Here is a 17,814-nt window from a genome sequence, read left to right as displayed (position 1 = left end):
CAAGCGCTGGCGTCAGTGCTGGCAATGGTTCTGGTGCTGGTTGTGTTTCCAGGTCCAGGTCTGGGACTGGAAGTACTGTGGCTGTTGCAGTCGTTGGCAGGGAATCCAGGTCCACTACCTCTGTCTGGGTCTCTGCTAACACAGACGGGGCCTCTGTGGATGGTTCAGGAACAGGGATGGGTCTGGAAGCTTGCCTGGCTTGGCTGCGTGTAACCATTCCCACCCTCTTGGCCCACTTTACCTGGTTGGCCAAGTCTTCCCTCAGTAGCATGGGGATGTGATAATTGTTATAGACTGCAAAAGTCCACATTCCTGACCAGCCTTTGTACTGGACAGGCAGTTTAGCTGTAGGCAAGTTTACCGCTTGTGACATGAAGGGGTAAATTGTCACTTGGGCCTTTGGGTTGATGAATTTGGGGTCCACTAAGGATTGGTGGGTAGCTGACACTTGTGCCCCCGTGTCTCTCCACGCGATAACCTTCTTTCCGCCCACTCTCAAAATTTCCCTTCGCTCCGAGGGTATTTGAGAGGCATCTGGGCCTGGGGATCTTTGGAGTGATGGAGATATAATGAACTGCACTCGGTTGGGGTTCTTGGGGCAGTTGGCCTTTATATGTCCCAGTTCATTACACTTGAAGCATCGCCCAGCTGACTGTCACTGGGCCGAGGTGGGTTACTGGAGACTGGTGAGGTGAGAGAATAGGGCTTCAGCGGCTTTCCTGGGGTTTCAGGTGGGGTCTTGGGTTGCCCTCGGGTATAGGGTTTATTGTCGGTGTGACCCCTGTGATATTCGCTCCTTTTGATAGTAGCTTTTTTCTTTTCTGCCACTTCCACCCATCTGGCTCCAATCTCCCCCGCCTCAGTTACCGTTTTGGGCTTTCCATCTAGGATGTACCTTTCTATTTCTTCAGGACCACCCTCTAAGAACTGTTCCAATTGTATTAGGAGGTGCATGTCGTCCAGAGATTTAACATTGGCTCCTGATATCCAGGCATTATAATTCTTTGCAATGTGGTAGGCGTGTCGGGGGAATGACACATCTGGGTTCAGGTGTTATCCCCATTCTGTATCTGGCCTTGGTTTGAAAAAGTTTATAATCGTTCATGTTCTCATTAGGCATTTCAGCTGCCACCTCTGCTAAGGGTCCACTGAGCAGTGGCCTCAGCTCTATCACGTACTGGTCTTCAGAGATGCTGTACCCATGGCAGGTCCTTTCAAAATTTTCTAAGAATGCTTCAGTGTCATCACCTGCCTTGTAGGTGGGAAATTTTTTGGGATGTGGAACAACAACTGGTGAAGTGTTGTTAGGATTGGCTGTGTTCTGTTGCTTAGCCTGTGCTAATTCCAGGGCCTGCCGGTGGGCCTCCCTCAGGAGTTCCAACTCTCTCCTGTGGGCAGCCTCTCTTTCTCTTTCTCTCAGCTCCATCTCTTGTAGTTTTTTTTTCCATGTATCGCCTGTGGTCTGCATCTTTGATTTGTTCCTCTGCATCCACTTTTGCCCTGGAAGTCATGTTTCCTGCTTTTTTGTGTTGGGGCGCCCTCTGCTGTTTACTGCTTGAAATGCTGCTTTTCTGTTGCCTTCTTCAGGTTGCTTAGCTACAGAGACTTTTTTTTTAACTCCTTCTACCTAGCTATTCCCGACAGAGTTAGAAAGAAAAAAAAACATTCATTTGCAAATGTGTTTTGCTGGTGTATGGTGACTCACAACTGGAGTCCCTTTGTTTAACAAAAGACCCTTTTTAAACTTAATGCCTATGCCTTCAGAGTACTCAGAAGGGAGAGACCAAAAAAAACTTGCACTTTTGCTTTTAAAACAATCTCCTCTAGCCTGCTTTACACACAGCTAGCAGGGAAAGAGAAAGAAAAAATCCTACTGGCTTTTGCTTCTAAACCCAGACCTCTCAGTCTGCCTGCAAATAGCTAGCACGGAGAGAAATAAAAACCTCACTGGCTTTTGGATTCTATCTTATCTATCTATCTATCCCACATGCTGCACACCGTGTCATGGTATAAACCCCCACTCTGAACCTTAGCGTCCAAAAGATGGGGTACCAGCATGAATTCCTCTAAGCTCAATTACCAGCTTAGAACCTGTAGCGCTGCCACCAACCAGGAATTCCAGTGCATGGTACACTTTGGTCCCCACAAAACCTTGCCCGGGGACCCCCAAGACCCAGACCCTCTGGATCTTAACACAAGGAAAGTAAACCCTTTCCCTCACCGTTGCCTCTCCCAGCCTTCCCCTCCCTGGGTTACCCTGGAAGACCACTGTGATTCAAACTCCTTGAATCTTGAAACAGAGAGGAAAAAGCACCTTCCCCCCTCCTTCTCTCTTCCCCTCCCAGATTCTCCCTGAGAGAGACAGTAATCCTAACACAGAGAGAATTTAGCCTCTCTCTCCCCCTCCCCTCCTTTCTCCCCACCAATTCCCTGGTGAATCCAGAGCCAGTCCTCTGGGGTCTCACCAGAATAAAAAACAATTAGGTTCTTAAACAAGAAAAGCTTTTAATTAAAGAAAGAAAAAACAGTAAAAATTATCTTTGTAAATTTTTAAAAAATGGAATAAGTACAGGGTCTTTCAGCTATAGACACTGGGAATACTCTCCCAGCCTAAGTATACAAGTACAAATTAAAATCTTTTCAGTAAAATACCAATTTGAAGTCCTTTCAGCCAAATGCACAGTTGAACTCCTTCCAACCAAATACACACTTGAACTCCTTCCAACCAAATACACACTTGCAAATAAAGAAAACAACCATAAGCCTAACTCGCTTTATCTACCTAGTACTCACTAGTCTGAACTTATAAGAGCCTGTATTGGAGAGATTGGAGAGAAACCTCGTTGCACATCTGATCCCTCTGAGCCCCCAGAGTGAACAACAACCAAATTCTAATAGCACACACAGAAACTTCCCTCCCTCAAGATTTGAAAGTATCCTGTCTCCTGATTGGTCCTCTGGTCAGGTGACAGCCAGGCTTACTGAACTTGTTAACCCTTTATAGTCAAAGAGATATAAAGTACTTCTGTGCTATTAACTTTTCTTATCTGTTTATGACAAGGGGCAAGAAAAGAAGATGGGTGTGGGGCAGTGAAGGTTTTAATACCAGCGAGGCAAGGCAAGTCAGGCATCTTGTCTGGAATGAGGCCTGCTCTGGCAGGGAGCTGGACATATCTTTTCCAGCTCTGATTTCAATGATTCTGTAAGTCCTGTCTTCTCTCTCATCCTTTGCTATTGAAAACTCTCACAGATCCACACAACCTACCCTTTTCACTTAACCTGCCTCCTGCTACTAGTTTCCTACCTAGAGAGAAAGCTGGATGGGAATTAAAAACAAAGCATCAGTGCCAGTAAGAGGAAGTGTAAAGAAAGGTACAAGTAAAATGTTAAAAGGTAGCTCTGAGTAGGTATGAGCCTGACATGGGGTTTGGTGCGGTTGGAGAAAGGGCATCTTACGAACAGACACTAAATTGACAGAGAAATTGCTCAAGAGATAGAAGCTCAAGAGGACCACAGAAATACCCCTCTGGGCCTAACTTTAGCTAAAGGTACTTTGGGGATGTGTTGCTTGATCTCTGATTATAAGGTCTCGATCTCATATTTGTTAGCATCTTTGGCTGCACAGATTATTAAAATAGTCTGTAGATTCATGCTGCATAAAGAGAGGGACTTACATTCAATATACTTTTTATATGTCTTTCTTTTATCAAGTGGGTCTAAGTGGCTCATCTCTTACTGAACACATATTGGTCAGAAATCTACCCTCCCTCTTTCTGCAGTTTAGATCATTCTCATTCATGTTGGGGGGAGGAGGGCAGTGTCCATTCTCTTAGTGAAAGAGAAAGAGTGGTGTGGGGAAAACATTACTTTTATGTCCATTGGGAGACAGGGTGGACAGAAGAACTGAACATGACTTGTACTCTTCCCCAGGTACTGTAAGAGTTAAATCATACACTACAAATGGTGTGATGCAGCAGGCTTCCTAATCCTGCTGATACAAAGCATAGATCTGTTGTGACACTGTCCCCTCTCATTATCACTCACATCCTAGTCTCTGGTCATGGGACAAAGTTCACTCTCCTCACAGTTTCTGTTTTGACTGGTAAGGCTTTTTAAACCAAGCAGGAGTCATCCCGCTCTTTAGATGAGTTTGGACATCTTCTTCCATGGATTTTACAGAAGTGGAAATCTCCTCACTTGTCGTGCGTGCCCAAAGTAGCCGGTGAGATTCCAGGTAGTAAGTGTACTTGACACTCCAACTCCCCCGAAAGTAGATCATATATTTAAAGTACAAAAACTATGATGGTATGGTCCGGGTATCACAGAAAATCTTTGTAGTAGGAGATAAGGGAAGTTTGTGGGCAGTGGAAAGAAAAAGAGACACCCTCTTCCCCTTCCAGAATGAAAAACTGGGACACTTTACAATAAGGGGTTGGGTGGGAAAAAAACATATGTATCCCCGTATCACTCCCTACCATCTTCCCTATTGTGTCCCCCACCCACACACATGCCTTACCAAATCATCCACATCTTCATTCACCAACCACTCTGTTTCCCTGCACTCAGTCTTACCAGCCTCGACTGCTCCCTTGCCAGTTCAAAACCTCTCCAACCCCCGCCAGCACAGAACCTCCTCACTCATACACCTCTCTTCTTTCCTGGCTAAGAAGTCTGCCTCTTCGCATCAACCTCTTCACAGCTCAGAACCACTCCCTCAGTGCCAAACTCTCTCTCACCCAACACTTCCCAGGCCCAGAACATCATACCCCTCTCTGTGCACATACAAACACACACAACTGTCGAGGCTCAGAACTCTTCCCTCTTGTACCCACCACTACCACCAGGATCAGAAACCTCCCCTACGTCCTTTAGATCTGAAGAAGCAGGAGCAGAGGCAGTGAGGAAGGACTGTGGCAGCAGGGAGTGATATGCTCTCAATTAACCTCATACAAACCCCCATTCCTTTCTCTTCCCCCTCCGTGTGCGGAATGGACTACAATGGCTGGCAACTACCAGAAACACGTGCACCCAGCCCTATATTTTGCTTCTGTAGGTAGCTTTACTGCAGCCTCTATATCAGACATGGGCAAACTATGGCCCGCGGGCCACATCTGGCCCGCAGGTCCATCCTGCCCGGCCTCTGAGCTTCTAGCTGGGGAGCCTAGTCCCAGGCCCCTTGCCTGCTGTCTCCTCTCCCCTGCAGCCACACCGCCACACGGGCCACACTCTGGCCTGCCACTCCCACTGGGCAGCATGGGGAGTGCAGCTGGCTCTGGCCAGGTGTCACAGCTGCGAGCTCCTTCTGCTGGTAAGGGGGCGGGAGGGTTGGGTAAGGGAGTGGGGAGACCTGGGGGGCAGTCAGGGAGGAGGGGGCAATTGGATGTGGTGGAGGTTCTGGGGGGGTGGTCAGGGAATGGAGAACGGGGAGGGTTGGAAGTGGGAGTCCTGGGGACCCTGTCAGGGGGCAGGAATGTGGATAGGGGTCAGACGGGTACTCAAGGGACAGGAAACAGGGAGGGTTGGATAAGGGGGGTGTGATCCCGGAGGGAAGTTAGGGGCAGGGAGTCCCGGGATGGAGTGGTCAGGGGACGAAGAGCAGAGGGTGATTGTCTGGGGGTGGGGGTGTGGATAGGGGTTAGCACAGTCAGGGGACAGGGAGTAGGGGGAAGGGGTCCCAGGAGGGGGTGGTCAGGGGACAAGGAGCAGGGGGGGTTGGATTGGTTGTGTGTTCTGAGGGGGGCAGTTGGGTGGGAAGTGAGAGGGGTCGGATGGGGGCGAGGAACCAGGCTATTTGGGGAGGCACAGCTTTCCCTACCCGACCCTCCATACAGTTGCGCAACCCAATGCAGTCCTTGGGCCAGAAAGTTTGCCCACCCCTGCACTATATGTATTCCCAGCTCTGTGCCTTCTCCCTTTGCCTTCAAGTACTCTCCTAACGGTAGCCAGCTGTACTGCAGCCTCCAGGGGCTTAAAGAAGCACCACTCCCACAGGAGTCCCTATGCAGTACATCAGACACACTACACAGTTATAGCATTAGTGGTGGAGCTTTGGCTCAAAAGCCCCTAACAACCAATTGCACCTGGACCTCCCCAGACCAGGGTAGACAGGCAGCACAGTAATTAGGTAGTACACCAAATGGACCAGTACAAATTGATACATCAGCTCTGAGAAGCACCGCTTCTCAGAAAGAGGATCCTTTGGAGCCAGTCCCAGTGTATATTAGTGAACCAAATGCTCTGTGCCTTGTTCTCTGGAGACTGGATGCTCAACAGTTAAAGTTCTGCAAACACACAGGGAACAACTTCCCATCTCATAAAACACATTTAGCTCCAGGTGAGAAAAACTGGCACCCACCACTCACTGCAGACAGTGCAATTTGGAGGTGGTGTTTCCCTCTAATTAGCTGGTATTTGCCATAACAGCTATTATGTTTCTGGTTATAAAGCCCTGAGGACAATGGTTCCTTATTTCCTACCAAAAATAGTGAGTTACTATTTATTCCCAGACATACCTTTGCTCTCCCTAATTCACATTGAAAGAAGGTATAACTGAGTGCAGTGATGGGAAACGTTGGATTATTTGGTCATAAATTAAGACAGCCAAAACCTTCAATTATTTTTTTACTATATATCCTGCATTCAGATGTTTACCTATTTCTCTAAAAGTGCCCAGATAAATATTTCCTCTCTGAACATGAACAGAAGCTCAAAGCTGTTTGAAACCAGACACTAATGGGCGGATGTGTGCCTCAAATTACACTCGCTAAACCAGACTCTGAGTTCAGTAAAAATGGTGTAAATAGAGAGTGATTCCAGTTGGCCAGATTTATGCCTGGGGTAACTCCATTGCAGAGTTATTCTGGATTTGAACTGGTGTAACTGACATCAGAATCTAGCCCACTTCTTGCACCTTTGCACTTGTATGCTAGCCCTGCTGCATTTGGAATCCTGATACTAGAGCTCTGATGCGAGGATCCCAATATGCCAGACTGCAAATCCTGGTATTATTGCACTAGTGTGTAAATGACACTGAACTCAGAGACTGGGAATGTAAATCTTGCTCCTAGTGTGCTGGTATGTAACCCTGAGGGCCAGATGTTGATCTCAGGTACACCAGAGTAAATCTGTAGTGACTCTGCTAAATTTGAAGCTCCTCCAAATTTATACCAGTATAAATGAAAACAGACTCTGATCCTGAATATGGAAACTAATATGTAGAACCTATTGCAGTGTGAATGTGAAGTCTGATATTCCTATCTTTGAGTGTGAATCCTAATACACTCTGAATGTGTATCCTGATTAAGGCCACCCTCCTTCCCTGGAGCAACAATGGTGGTCCTGGACTGCACGCTGCCACCCTCCCCCCCGAGCACCAGTGGTGGTCCCGGGCCATGCACCACTGCCCCCATCCATGTTGGTCTCGGGCCACATGCTGATATCCCCTGCCCCAGGACAGCTGTGTCCCCCACAGAGCCCCCTCTCCAGACTACCCAAGATTTAGTCAGGGGTATATAGAACATAATCTGACGTTTCACTGGCCTATGGATCTGCATTCCCTAACCAGACTACTTTGCATCTTGCAATATAAGAACGGCCGTACGGGGTCAGACCAAAGGTCCCTCTAGCCCAGTATGCTGTCTACCGACAGTGGCCAGTGCCAGGTGCCCCAGAGAGAAGGTGTCTGTTTCACTAGAGGACGGAGGGAGAAGGATGCCATGCCCTGGGCTCTGGAGAGGGGATGTAGACATGCTTGGCTTCTTACAGGAAGTTTAAACCCCAATGGGGAGGTGTCTCCGGAAGGGAGTGGGGGGCTCTGGGTGTGTCCCCCGGGGAGCAGGAGGGTCCGGGATTGGGGACTGAATGTGACCAGAAGACCTGGGCCTGCAGAGGATGTGGGGGCTGGGGATGGAGTGGAGCTGGAGCGAAGGTATCCCCTGGGCCGGGCGAGGCGGGGGATCCCAGAGTCCCCGCGGCTCTCAGGCTCTGCCTGTGTAGCTGCGGACCGTGCGAGGCGGGGCGGGCCCGGGGGCTGGCGCAGGGCGTGGGGGAGGCGGGGCGGAGGCTGCCAGAGCCCCCGGGATCTGCTTGCCGTGCTCCGGCGCCTGCACTCGGCACCGCAGCTGCCACAAACTGCGGCTGAAAGTTAAGCCCGGTCCCCGCGGCTGGAGGGAGAAGAGCCCGGGGCAGCCCCAGCGCGAGAGAGCGGGTGCCGGGGAGCAGCCCCCCGCCAGCGGCGGAGCCGGGCGGCCCGGGCACTGGGGGCGCCAAAGTGCTGGGACAGGGGGATTCGGATGAGCCTCGGCTTTAAAGGCTAAAGGGCAGCGAGAGCCGGTCGGCCCCGGGGCAGGTGCGTCTCCTGACATTGCAGCGGCCTCCCCCGCGCCCCCAGCCGGGCTCCCTCTGCCCGGGAACGGGACTCACCTGCTGCCTGCGGAGCCAGCCTGACAGGAGCCGCGAGATGCAGGTAGGAGGGGGCGGGCGAGGCTTGCCATTGCCAATGCCCCTGTTACGCCGGCCGGAGGGTGTCACAGCCATGGGCAGACCCGGGGGCTCTGGGCTGAGCCAGCCCCGCCTCTGGACGCTTTCCCGGTGCCTTAATCCCCCTCGGCCGCGGGGAGGGGCGGGCTGGCTGGCTGCCAGCCCGCGGCCGGGGGCTCTGCCTGGCCCCTTCCCATTCTCTGGCCCAGCCTCTCGGTGCCGAGCCCCAGGCACTGGGCCAGGCTGTAAGTCCGAGGAGCGGCCCCAGGGCCGGGTGCCGCTGAGGGGGTGCGGGCGGGAACTCCGCCCGGCCGGCGGGGGGCACGGGGCAGGAGCGGGATCCGCGGAGGGAGAGGGGCAGGCAGCTCGTCCTGGGCCCAGATCGGGTTGAATGAGGTGGCGGGGGAAGCGGTTTCTCTCCCCGAGGCTGCACCGCTGGAACCTTGCGCCGTTCCCCCTCCTGGAACAAAGCTGGAGCTGCTGCTCTGGGGGGGGGGGAGGCAGGAAAGCTCCCCCCGGCCCTGCCTGCTCCCTTAGCTTTGTTGTGGCCTCTCCAGCTCGCCGCCTGCCCCTGCAGCAGGCAGGTGAGGGGTGGGGCTGCCGGCGGGAGCTGCCCCTCGGGGTTGCTGCGGGGGGGGGGTTGAGTTGTGCTCCGGGGTGTCTCGCTGAGGCGCGCGCTGCTCAGCCCTGGCCCCGCGCCCCCCCCCGCCTAGTTCGCCAGCCCAGACGCGCTGGGTGGGCGCGAAACTCTCTCCGCAACTTTCTGTCACTTTGTGCTTTCCGAACGGGCGTCTGGACGCTGTGCTGGGAGGCGCGGGGTAGCGGGGGCCGGGCTCTGGTCTGAGCCCTCCCCGGCTGGGGCTCGCGACTTGGGACTGCTCAGGGCATCTTCGAAACCTGGACACCGGGAGCGGGAAGGTGTCCGCTGTTCCGGGAGGCCTGGACCTGCAGTGGGGGCGGTTGCGGTACATTTAAATCTTGGGGGAAAGGTACCAAACTGAGACTACGGTCCTTTCTCCACAGCTGGGCGCTAGCAGTGCTGCCTTGCTCCCACCTTGACTGTCAGCTGCCCCGGCCTGGGGAGAGAATTCAGTTTCTGGGACTAATTCAATCATCGGCCTCTCTGCTGGGACAGAAGCATCAGAATAGTGGGGTTTATGCTCAGTACATTTGTCTACCGGCGCCTGGACTAAGGCTGCTGACGGATTTTACTAGGTTATAGCTTTCAGTTACTACCAACCAGAGATGGATTTGAATTGGTGACCTAGAGGTGGAAACTTGCCATTACTTACCCTGCCGAGCAATCCCATCCTCCTGTACCTCTGTTAGGCAGGCTAGGTCTGCCTTGTGCCTGTGTCATGGCTTATGGATGCAAGCATATAAACCCATAGGTTGTGTTTTTGGGGGGCTTTTTTTTTTTTGCCTTCCTCTGCAGCATGGGACACAGGTCACTTGCTGCTTTGAACTAGAGTAAATGGTCTATTCTCTGTAATTTAATGTCTTTAAATCAAGATCTGAGAACTTCAGTAACTCAGCCAGAGGTTATGTGCCTATTTCAGGAGCGGGTGGGTGAGGTTCTGTTGCTTTCAATGTGCAGGATGTCTGACTAGATGGACACGATGGTCCCTTCTGACCTTAAAGTCTGAGAGTCTACATTGGAACACACACAAACTCATGAACGAGAGCAAATTAACACCTGTGCACCCCCTCACTGTCCTCATAGAATCATAGGACTGAAAGGGACCTCAAGAGGTCATCTAGTCTGGTCCCCTGCACTCATGGCAGGACTAAGTATTATTTAGACCATCCCGGATAGATGTTTGTCTAACTTGTTCTTAAAAATCTCCAATGATGGAGATTTCACAACTTCCCTAGGCAATTTATTCCAGTGCTTAACCACCCTGACAGTTAGGAAGTTTTTTCTACTGTCCAACCTAAAACTCCCTTGCTGCAAAAGCCCATTGCTTCTTGTCCTATCCTCAGAGGTTAAAAAGGACAATTTTTCTCCCTCCTCCTTGTAAAAAACACTTATGTACTTGAAAACTGTTATCGTGTCCCCTCTGTCTTCTCTTTTCTAGACTAAACAAACCCAATTTTTTTCAGTCTTCCCTCATAGTCATGTTTTCTAGATCTTTAATCATTTTTGTTGCTCTTTTCTGGACTTTCTCCAATTTGTCCACATCTTTCCTGAAATGTGGCACCCAGAACCGGACGCAGTATTCCAGTTGAGCAGAAGAATTACTTACTTGTGTCTTCCTTTCAACGCTCCTGCTAATACATCCCAGAATGATGTACATGCATGCATACACCCTTTTGTATATACGTTAGAATACAAACATATGTGTGCCTTTCTTGCACACACATCAACATGATGACATCATCATGCATCAGCATTCTTTCTCTCCTGCACCAGCTTCACAAGTGCATCAACACATGTTTTCTACAAGCATCATTGTACTGACGGCTTATGTGGCTGCGTACAGCAACATAGTCCCATCTGTTTCATGTATGCCAACACACATGCTCCCAAAAATATGCCAGTTAGAACTCTCAGTCTCTCATGCATAAATATGTGCAACAGCTTTCATGTGCCTGTGTACCAACATTCATGCTCATTCTTATCCTGGCATTGCACAAGTACACGAATTCTCTTGTGCAATGTCACATGCATATTTGCACAAAATCTCTTTTTCCAAACTTGATTGAATGTGTACACAACACACTTGTTCCTCCACCTCTGCACAGAATTTGTTGGTGTGCACACGCACATACTTACACACACGTACACCTCACTCCTTTCTCACATACACACTAGCACTGGCATACATATGTGCGTGCGCCCACACACTCCTCTTTTCTCCCAGGCATGCAAGTGTGGATGCTCACATCTGTACCAATGCACACATTCTCATGTGAGCCAATTCCTTCTGTGTCACATACAACAACACTTCATATACCAGTGTTCATGCTTCCACTTGCTCCAATTCTTTCTCTCTTGCTCACTCAAAGAACTCTTATATATGCCTATCAACATGTTCCTTGCACATGCCAACACACTTAGATGATACTGGTAAGCATATCTCCCCCCATCCAGTATATACATGGGCACATATATTTTCTAACATATACACTCTCTTTTGTGCCAGGACATACTCTTTCACACACATTTGAGCTCTCTCTCCCCTCCAGTTTCATATGAGCCTTGGTGCATAAATGATCTCAGGCATGCACATATGCAGGGACACACAAGCTCTGTTTCCCTTTGCATGTCTGCATAGACATCCCCTTACCCTACCCAGTATGCATGGGTGCATGGACACTGGCAGCACCCTGGTCTTCACTTTGCATTTTTAGACTTTCTCACCCATGTGCACAAACACTCTTGCTCTTACACTCTCTCCCTCATGCATGCACTTACTTATGCACAGTGGCCATGCACTGACTATTTGAAATGGCTGTCATTTTGTCATAGCACTTTTTGCTTGCTAGCACATGTCCATCCTCTATCACATACACAGGTTTTGTTTTAAAAGGGGAGTGAAACAAAGTGCATATCCTTTAGAAAAAAGAAAATAAAGACTCAGGCCTGACTAAGTTTACAAAGTTCTGGAGGGATTAATAAAGTAGAAGGGGATGGAGGGGAAAGAGAGAGGTTCTTTTTTACACTACTGTCTTAGTCATCAACTTATATGAAGTAAGATGGCATTTCATTATATACCAAGCATTGTCAATATATGGAATAAATTACCAAGTGTGTCAGAAACTAGTGTATGTTACCATTTATTTTTCTTCTTTTAAAGAAGTTAGACAAGTATACGGCAGGAAAACCATTGTGAGATCCAACTGCCAATTCAGAGTATGAGGCAGAATTGGATAGGCAAGCTGGCCTCTCTCCATCTGTGGGTTTCCTGTGCTCCCAGGCTCCATCTCTCACGTGTGTTTTTATGCCCAGGAGTGTCAGCGAGGGATTCCTTCCTGTTGGAAAGTAGTTTCCTCCTTGCTCACTATGTTGCTGTAATATTAGCACTCTCTTCTCTTTAAACACACCCTGAATTCACCTTTTTCTAAGATAAATATCACATGCGGTACTTAAAACTACAGTGTCTTCACATGTTATTAATCCCCACCTCAGAGTATTGAAGTTGAAAGGATTTTACAGTCTAGTTCACGTCATTATTGCAAACTTCAAACATTTGAAAAATCTTAAATCAAGCCCCCCAAAATGTGTGATTGGCTTAAAAATCATGTGCTTTTTTTAAATTGGGGTTCTCTTTATTTCCCTTCTGGGTTTTTGTTTTGTTTTGGGTTTCTTTGAGATTTTGGAGTGGGCAAAGAATATTTTCAAGGTTTTTTTTCCTGAAACTTACCTTTTTACATGAAAGCCAAGATTCTCATGTAATCACTTGTCTACAGGAGCTGAGGCTCTTAGTAAAATGCCAAATATTGTGAGACTTGCAATAAATTCACAAGAGTTGGCAATTCTGTTACTCTTCACCTTTAATGCTCTTTCCATTTCACTCTGGATCAAAAGGTTGGTATGTTTCACATTCTGTAGAGTGCTTCTGCACTACTATGATGGTGTTGGATTTGGATTTCCAAAAATGCAAGGCAGCAAATCATCAGAAATACCCTGTTTATTGAAATCAGTATAAACATTTTTATTAATTAGTTTTTTCCTATTTTTTTAAAGCAAAACTTAAGTATAAATTGACTGAGTGTCACTTAAACCATTTTAGAATAACTTGGGAACACATAACAAGCACTTCAGTAATCCTTTTAAAATCAGGATTCAGATAGCCAAAACTTTCAAGGCAGCACAATTTTAACTAACTGCGGCTCATACAGTATTTTTATAGAGAAAGGGACATAAACTTATTGATAAAAGCAAGGCAGACTTTGCTGAAAAATTGGAGAAGGTGCAGAGAAGAGACACACAAATGGTTTGTGGGCTGGAAAAAGTACTTTACAGTGAGAGACTTGAGGAGTTCAGTCTGTTTAGCTTATCAAAAAGAAGATTAAGGGATGACTTGACTATGAGCTATATGTACCTTAATGGGGGGGAAAACTGCAGGTACTATACTGCTCTTTCATTTATCAGAGAAAGGCATAAGAAGAAACTATGGCTGGAAATTAAAGCCAGACATTCAAATTAGATTTAAGGCACAAATTTTTAACAGTGAGGATGATTAACCATTGGAACAAACTACCAAGGGGGAAGTGGTGGAGTATCCATTTCTTAAAATCTTCAGATCAAGACTGGATGCGTTTCTAGACAGGGTTGGTGCAACCCATTAGGCAGTCTAGATGGTCGCCTAGGTCGCTAACATTTGGGGGGCAGCATTTTGGGTCCTTCGGTGGCAACCGCGGTGGCCAGATCTTCGGCTGACCGGTTGTCGTCGGCATTTAGGCAGAGGAACCTGGGGCAGAGGGGCGCAGGGAGGGCTGCTTGCAGCAAGTAAGGGGGGTGTGTGGCATGCAGGGGAATGGCTCCCCACCCCAGCTCACCTCTGCTTCGCCTCCTCCCCTGAGCACGCCGCCCCGCTCTGCTTCTCTGTCCCAGGCTTGCGGCACCAAACAGCTGATTGGCGCCGCAAGCGTGGGAGGTGGGAGAACTGGAGCGGTAACGGTATGCTCAGGGAGGAGGCGGAGCAGAGGTGAGCTGGGGCAGGGAGCTGCTGCATGGCTCCCCGGGCCAGGGGGAGCTGCCGTGGGGTAGGAGGAGCACTTCAGGGCAGAGGGGAGGTGGAGAGCTGCCACAAGGCTTGGAGAAGGGGGCGCAAGGTGGAAGTTTCACCTAGGGCGTGAAACATCCTTGCACCCGCCCTGTTTCTAGAAGATGTGCTTTAGCCAAACGCAAGTTATTGGTCTCTACAGGAGTAACTGGATGAAATTCTATGGCTTGTATTCTACAGGAAGTTAGACTAGATGATCTGATGGCCACTTCTGGCATCCCAATCTAGAAAACTTATGTGAACTTTTCTGCGTATAATGAGGTGGAGTGATGGGGCAGCCGGAAGCAGATTGTCGTCATTTAGCACAGCAGTTTAACATTTCACAGAGTAGCTATATAAATCTTATATTTATAAAATACCTTTCATCCCAAAGTGCTTTCCAAGCTGAAACTAATACATGCTACAAGCTATATATACATAGGGCTGACTTAATTTACCCTTGGTAGTGCAGCCACCTCTACGATAAAGCATGGCAGCTTTTTTAACAGTCTAAACAACATAGACTATTCAAGGGTGTGGTATCGGATCTGAATTAAGCAGCAGAGGGGGAAAGCATTGCCTACTAATTGTCAGCATCACCTCCTGCATCTCTTAGTATGGTTTTCTTTAGACGTCTTTCAGCTAAGTACAGTCCTACTTTGCCATAGGCACCTTGCTCTTAACATTGCTGCTGTCTTCAGACTGCAATTTCACACGGACACACCTCTGAAAAGTCTTTCCATGTAATATGAAAACCACGTGGAGGGGCTGGGAATGCAGAGGATAATGGGGAAGAAGTGCTAGATTGTTAGTCTGTCCCATAATTTCATATTCAGTGATGCTCTAGGCTGCAGATTCTTATCCTTCAGTGGTCTTGCTGTGGGTGCTCCTCTTGGTACCCAGCAAAAGCAGATGGCTAGGTCTGTGTGAATCCCATCTCTTCTACTGTGTATGTTTACCTGTCTAAATATAACTCCTCAGCCAGTCTCATGCATCCCAGACTGACCTGTTCTCTTGTGGCTGCGCTGTGGGTCTGGCTCTTGCTGCAGCATTTCCTGGCTGCTTTGGGCTCATAGTTTGCAGCTCAGTCCCTCTCTCAAACAGATATATGTTAGACACTCATACTCTCTAGGACTTTGGGAAGCCAGTTCTCCCTTTTCTAGGTTTTATTTTTAAACTTGCCTGTACAATGAGAAACCTAACAGCTCTCAGGAGTGGAGGGTCCCTATTCCTCCCCCTCCCCTGATTGCTCACTCCCTCTCTGAATATATACAATACAGTGGGCTTCAGGAAACCTCCTGTCTGCCTGTTACAATCCACACAGTTTATGCTGCAGCTCCGATCATTCCCAGAGATCAGGCATGCTGAGGCAACCCTTAAAGGGACAGTGTCTCTCTTTCAGCCTCTGTCAGAATCTCAGAGATGCGGTTGGCAGATATTTCCCACTGTATGCCTTGTCTATTTCTATTTTGTTTAGAATTTGATTCCTTTGAGTTTGCTGTAGTTTTTAATTTACATAGGAAAACCTTTATATACACCTCAGCCTTTGAAGAGCAGGGGAGAGAGGAGTGAAGTGGAGAAGGGAAGGACATAATTCTCTGCTGGGTTGAATTAATTTGTTTTAAAATCCTATTCCAGAGACTAGCCTTTACAGTCCAACCTTGCAGCCCTTACATATCTAAAGAAAGACTGAAAGATGAAATCATTAGTGCCTTGCATAACCATGCAAGAAACTCTTGATTGATTTAGTCTACCACATGAAAGAAATAGTTTGATTCCTGGCATGATAGACTGGAACTCCTTGAACTAACCCAATGGCCTTGTGGTTAGTACTGTTGTATTTGGAGTAGAGGTAATTAAGGCTGACGTTTCCAAAAAGGACTGTTGATTTTGGGTGGTTCTAATTTTGAGTTGTCTGACTTGAGCCACTTTAAAAGGGCCTGATTTTCAGAGGTGAGGGGTTAGCACTTTCTGAAAATCAGGCCCCTGTAAGTCATCTGAAATTGGTTCCCCAAAATTATTAGTCACTTTTGAAAATTTTTGCTTAAGAATCTAAAGCAGTGGTTTTCAACTTGCGGTCCACAGACCCCTGGAGGTCTGCAGACTATGTCCATGAAAGGTAGTTATTACCATAGAACAGTGGTTTTCAACCTGTGGTCCACGGACCTCCATTCAAAATTTTTTTAGGGGTCTGCAAATGAAAAAAGATTGAAAACTATTGGTCTAAAGGAGAATTAGAAAAACTGTTTGTTATTGAGAGAGATTAATTCAACCACACACAAGCAAGAAGGCTGATGCGATCTCTAATGAGGAGAGACTAGTTCAGACCAACACTCACAGAACTCTTGACTACATGCAAAGATATTCAATTAGAACAAACTGTCCTAGGCAGATCAGTAATCTGTGTCCAGACATTGTTGCATACAACTTTTAAAGGTGACCTGAAAAAGAAATAAAATGTGTTTCTCTCTGATGTAGAAAAAAAGGCTGCTTGCTTTTTACCTTAAATCTAGAAGTGTCAAGACTTCCTTGGTTTTGTTGGAGGATTTTTTGAGAGTCTAAGATGTTTATTGCAAGTTATTACAGCTTAATGGGAAGGGCTTAGAGTTTGAATATTTAATAAAATAATTGTTTTCCCAAGTGTTCTTTAATTGTTGGGGTTATGCAGGCATTAACAAAAACAAACAGAAATCAGTGTTTTTAAACAGTCTGACTAAAATTCTTTCCTTGTCAATTGTTCAAATTTTAGTATTCATTTCTTATGTGTTATGTCATTGTTTCACTAGTTCTTAACCATAGCATCTCCAAGATAGACAAGATCTGACTTTTTTTAAAGAAAAAACCAAGAGGATTCTCTTATTTGGTCACAAAAGCTTTCAGACCTTCTTTGTACACCATAGAACAGTGAAAAAGGACACAAACCCAAATTTGTCTCGCTTGGAAGTTCACTTTTAAAAATGGTTTAATTATTTCATGGGTGTTATGTATTCTACACTTCTAATTTTCTGAAATCTTGTTTTACATTCAACATAGAAAATGGATACAATGAACAAATAAAATGAAATTACACAGTGTTTTTCTTTTACAAATTTAGCCAGTCCGGGGCTTTCCTAGTACACTATCTAGCTGAGCCACCCATTCATTCTAACCTTGCAGGATCTGGGCTTGGTACAATGTCATGGTTTTATTCAGTAACTATGCTGACATTTTCATTTTTGTGTCTTTTCTGGAAAGATTTAGACTGTCCCAAGGGAACTTGTTAGACTAGGGCCCCACCTTGACCAGAAAAATGTTGATGAAGTTTAGGTCAAGCCTAGACAACACAAACTATCTAAACCGCACCTAAACTCAACACTTGTCCTAGTGTAGATGCAGGGTAGTACCTTCAGATCAGTTTATCAGGTTGAGTTAAGGCCTAGACCTGAGCTAAAGATGTTATCCTGCATCTACACAGGACAAGTGGTTGAGTTTAGGTGAGGTTTACAGAGATTTAGGGTTGCCAACCCTCCTGGTTTTGCCAGGAGTCTCCTGGAATCAGGCTCTATCTTCCGGAGGCCACAGATCCCAAATTGGGAGATTTTAGGCCACTAAAAGTCCAGAAGTGCGGGGGGGCTAAGGCACGCTC

At 47.5% G+C, this 17,814-nt stretch overlaps 1 protein-coding gene across 1 annotated transcript in view; it reads left to right on the top strand.

Moving 5' to 3' along the window:
- Window positions 1–8,362: 8,362 nt before the first annotated feature.
- The window catches only part of WNT5B (Wnt family member 5B), a 102,064-nt gene continuing 92,612 nt past the window's right edge, over window positions 8,363–17,814 (top strand). Inside the window, exon 1 of the mRNA XM_030543030.1 lies at window positions 8,363–8,464. Coding sequence (XP_030398890.1) covers window positions 8,459–8,464 — 6 coding nt within the window. The 5' untranslated portion in view covers window positions 8,363–8,458. The remainder of the gene's footprint in view (window positions 8,465–17,814) is intronic.

Source organism: Gopherus evgoodei, chromosome 1 (assembly GCF_007399415.2).
Source record: "Gopherus evgoodei ecotype Sinaloan lineage chromosome 1, rGopEvg1_v1.p, whole genome shotgun sequence".
NCBI lineage: Eukaryota > Metazoa > Chordata > Testudines > Testudinidae > Gopherus > Gopherus evgoodei.
This window is presented reverse-complemented; position numbering and strand designations above follow the sequence as displayed.